At 39.1% G+C, this 3526-nt stretch overlaps 1 protein-coding gene across 2 annotated transcripts in view; it reads right to left on the bottom strand.

Moving 5' to 3' along the window:
• Nucleotides 1-3526, bottom strand: part of BRIP1 (BRCA1 interacting protein C-terminal helicase 1) — a 138282-nt gene that overhangs the window by 82836 nt on the left and 51920 nt on the right. For both annotated transcript variants that reach the window (XM_014531667.1, XM_014531671.1), the window contains exon 12: nucleotides 1740-1894. In XM_014531667.1, coding sequence (XP_014387153.1) covers nucleotides 1740-1894 — 155 coding nt within the window. The remainder of the gene's footprint in view (nucleotides 1-1739; nucleotides 1895-3526) is intronic.

The following is a 3526-nucleotide window of genomic DNA, read 5'->3' on the forward strand; positions in this document are numbered from 1 at the left end:
TGGTGATTATAATAGAATCAGGGACATAGAAAGGGGATGGACTGACTATTCTTGGGGGGGAAGGGGTGTGGGAGATGCGGGAAGAGACTGGACAAAAATCGTGCACCTATGGATGAGGACAGTGGGTGGGGAGTGAGGGCGGAGGGTGGGGTGGGAACTGGGAGGAGGGGAGTTATGGGGGGGAAAAGAGGAACAAACGTAATAATCTGAACAATAAAGATTTAATTTTAAAAAAAAAGAAAGAGGTTAAAGAATAAAAAAATAAATAAATAAAATAAACTTTATACAGATATGCAGGTGAATAGAATTCCTAGCTGGCAGGCCCCTGACAGCAAGCTGGCCACCTGTGGATTCCGTGAGGAATGGGGCTCTCTCCTCCCTCCTGTCAGGGTCCGGGGTGCAGGTGAATGGGGTTCCTGGCTGGCAGGCGACTGACAGCAAGCTATTCAACAGCAGATTCTGTGAGGAATGAGGCTACCTCCTCCCTACTGTCAGGGTCTGGTTTGAAGGCCGGACTTAGTACTTCCATGCTCAGCTCCGAGGGCGGGTTCCTGCCTGAAATCTCGCCCTCCGGGAAACAGCTGGGGGAGGACACAGCCGTTTCCAAGACGACCCCTGCAGGACTGACTTCCTTCCAGTTGGTCGAGGTTCTGGACGTGATGTTACACCCAGGGTTTTTATATAAGTAGATTGGCAAAAGGTGCAAACAATTCAAATGTACATCAATATGGTAAACTAAATGTGATATATATATAGAATATTAATCAGCCATTAAAAAGAATGCTATTCTGATATATGTTACAGCACAGATGAACCTTGAAAAGTGAAATAAGCCAGACACAAAAGAACAAATATATATGGTTCCACTTACATGAGATACCAAGAAAGGGCAAATCCATAAAGATGAAAGTAGAATAGACGCTGTGAAGAGAGGAAAATGGTAGATATTTGGGAGATATTGTTTCATGGGTATAGAGTTCCTATTTGGGATGACAAAAAAGTTCTAGAAATGGTTAGTGGTGGTGGTTGCACAACAATGTGAATCTACTTAATGCTACTAAAATGTACACTTAAAAATGTTTAAGAGGATAAATTTTATGTTATGTACATAATACCACAATTTAAAAAACAAAATACTAGAATCAGGGAGTACCATAACTGCTTTTTATTTTCCACAATTCACTAAATAGAGGCTTTATGCAATAAGAAACTTTCTAATACTGGAAGAAACATATGTAAACTATACTTAAAAGATAACTTAAATGCTTAAATTTAGTCCTAGAGGACTATAAACTTAATGCTGAATTAGTGTATCTATTGATTTCAATACTTATTTCCATTAATAAAGACTAATTTCAATTAATCTGAATCTGTGCCAAGAAGAGCAATATTTCCACCAATTGTTTATTATCCTATGTACTCATACAAAATAAGAATGTATTAAACACATGCTAACATCCAATAAGGCTAATATTTTTTTTAAATATATTTTATTGATTTTTTACAGAGAGGAAGGGAGAGGGATAGTTAGAAACATCGATGAGAGAGAAACATCGATCAGCTGCCTCCTGCACACCTCCTACTGGGGATGTGTCCGCAACCAAGGTACATGCCCTTGACCAGAATCGAACCTGGGACCTTTCAGTCTGCAGGCCGACGTTCTATCCACAGAGCCAAACCGGTTAGGGCAAGGCTAATATTTTTAAGAGAAAAAATACAGATCAGATATCTTCATTTACCTGCTATTTTGCCTAAAAAGATAGTCAAGCACCATAAAAAGTCCTTTGAGCATTATTTGAGTTGAAGCACTAATAACAGGTACTTCTCTTGTCTCCTCTTTACCATGAACCATTAACATTTTTTCTTCTTTTTGAAGGACAGCAGAAAAATGTCCCTATAAGAAATTACAATATTAAGTATACAGTGGGGAAGTGTTAAGGAGTAAAACAAACTTTTCAAAGCTATAATGAAACCCAAATGAAATATACATTGAAATTTTAGGCAAACATTACTAATACACAAATGCTAACAATATGCTTTAGGTTCCCACATTATCTTCAAAGACCTTTAATAAAATTATATATTTAGGAGGTTCATTACATATTCAGGTATTCAAGATATTATTTAGTACCCTTCAAAATTAATGAACTACATAAAAATGTACTTACCAAATGGCATCTCCATGGAGCTTAAGAGTTGATATGTCACCTAAATGTCTGAATTATTTTCAGTGTACTCTGATACTCAAAATAATACGACTATATTACAAGAAAAATTAAATGAATGAACCAAAGCTAATTCTAAAATTCAAATGGCAGAGTAAGGCCAAGAATAGCCAAGATCATTCCAAAGGAAAAGAACGAAGTGAAGAGATATGCCTTACCAGATATATCAGCATTTTTCTAACAGTAATAGCACATATGACAGTTTAGATCAGTGGTTCTCAACCTTCCTAATGCCGTGACCCTTTAATACAGTTCCTCATGTTGTGGTGACCCCCAATCACAAAATTATTTTCGTTGCTACTTCATAACTGTAATTTTGCTACTGTTATGAATCATAATGTAAATATCTGATATGCAGGATGTATTTTCATTGTTACAAATTGAACATAATTAAAGCATAGTGATTAATCACAAAAACAATATGTAATTATATATGTGTTTTCTGATCGTCTTAGGCGACCCTGTGAAAGGGTCGTTCGACCCCCAACAGGGTCGCGACCCACAGGTTGAGAACCGCTGGTTTAGATAAACAGAATCATAGAATAGAGTTCAAAATTAAATTCACACATGAATGAAAAATTAGATGTGACAGATATGGCATTACAAATAGAGGGAAAAGTGGACTATTTAGTAAAGGATGAGAAAATTCACTATCCATACAGGAAATGAAAATGGATTCCCTACCTCACGAGATACACAAAAACAAATCACATACTCATAACATTTTGCATACTATTTCATAATGTTCACAGTATCCCATAGCCCACTCACGATCTCCATCCACCTAGGTTTATATAACCACTATACTGAGAACAAAATATAAACTTCTTACCTATTTATTTTCCAAATTTTTAACTTTTACAATTAACAAAATAAATTTACAACCTAAAAATACTGACTTCTTTTATCTTTGAACTAGTGGTCCAGCACGCGAAATCGCGTGAGACTCAGACCCGGGGGAAACTGCGTGATACCTGGGACCCCCAAGTCCCACCACGCCACGAGACCCAGAGTCAAGTCCCTGCCCACCGTGTGCGCCTTGCCACACACGCAGCCTCCTGGTGACCAGTCTTTGGTCCTTACGGCATTAGGGCCACTGGGTTTTTATAATATAGACTAGAGGCCCGGTGCACAAAAATTTGTGCACTCGGGGGCTGATTGGGTTGGGGCACCGCCCCGTCACACTCAAGGCAGGGTCGATGGGGAGGTTGCGGCGCCACCCCGTCACGCACAGAGCAGGGCCGCCAAGGGGGTTGGGGTGCTGCCCCCTGTCACTCACAGAGCAGGGCCGATCAGGGGGT

This window comes from Myotis brandtii, unplaced genomic scaffold (assembly GCF_000412655.1).
Source record: "Myotis brandtii unplaced genomic scaffold, ASM41265v1 scaffold120, whole genome shotgun sequence".
NCBI classification, from domain to species: domain Eukaryota; kingdom Metazoa; phylum Chordata; class Mammalia; order Chiroptera; family Vespertilionidae; genus Myotis; species Myotis brandtii.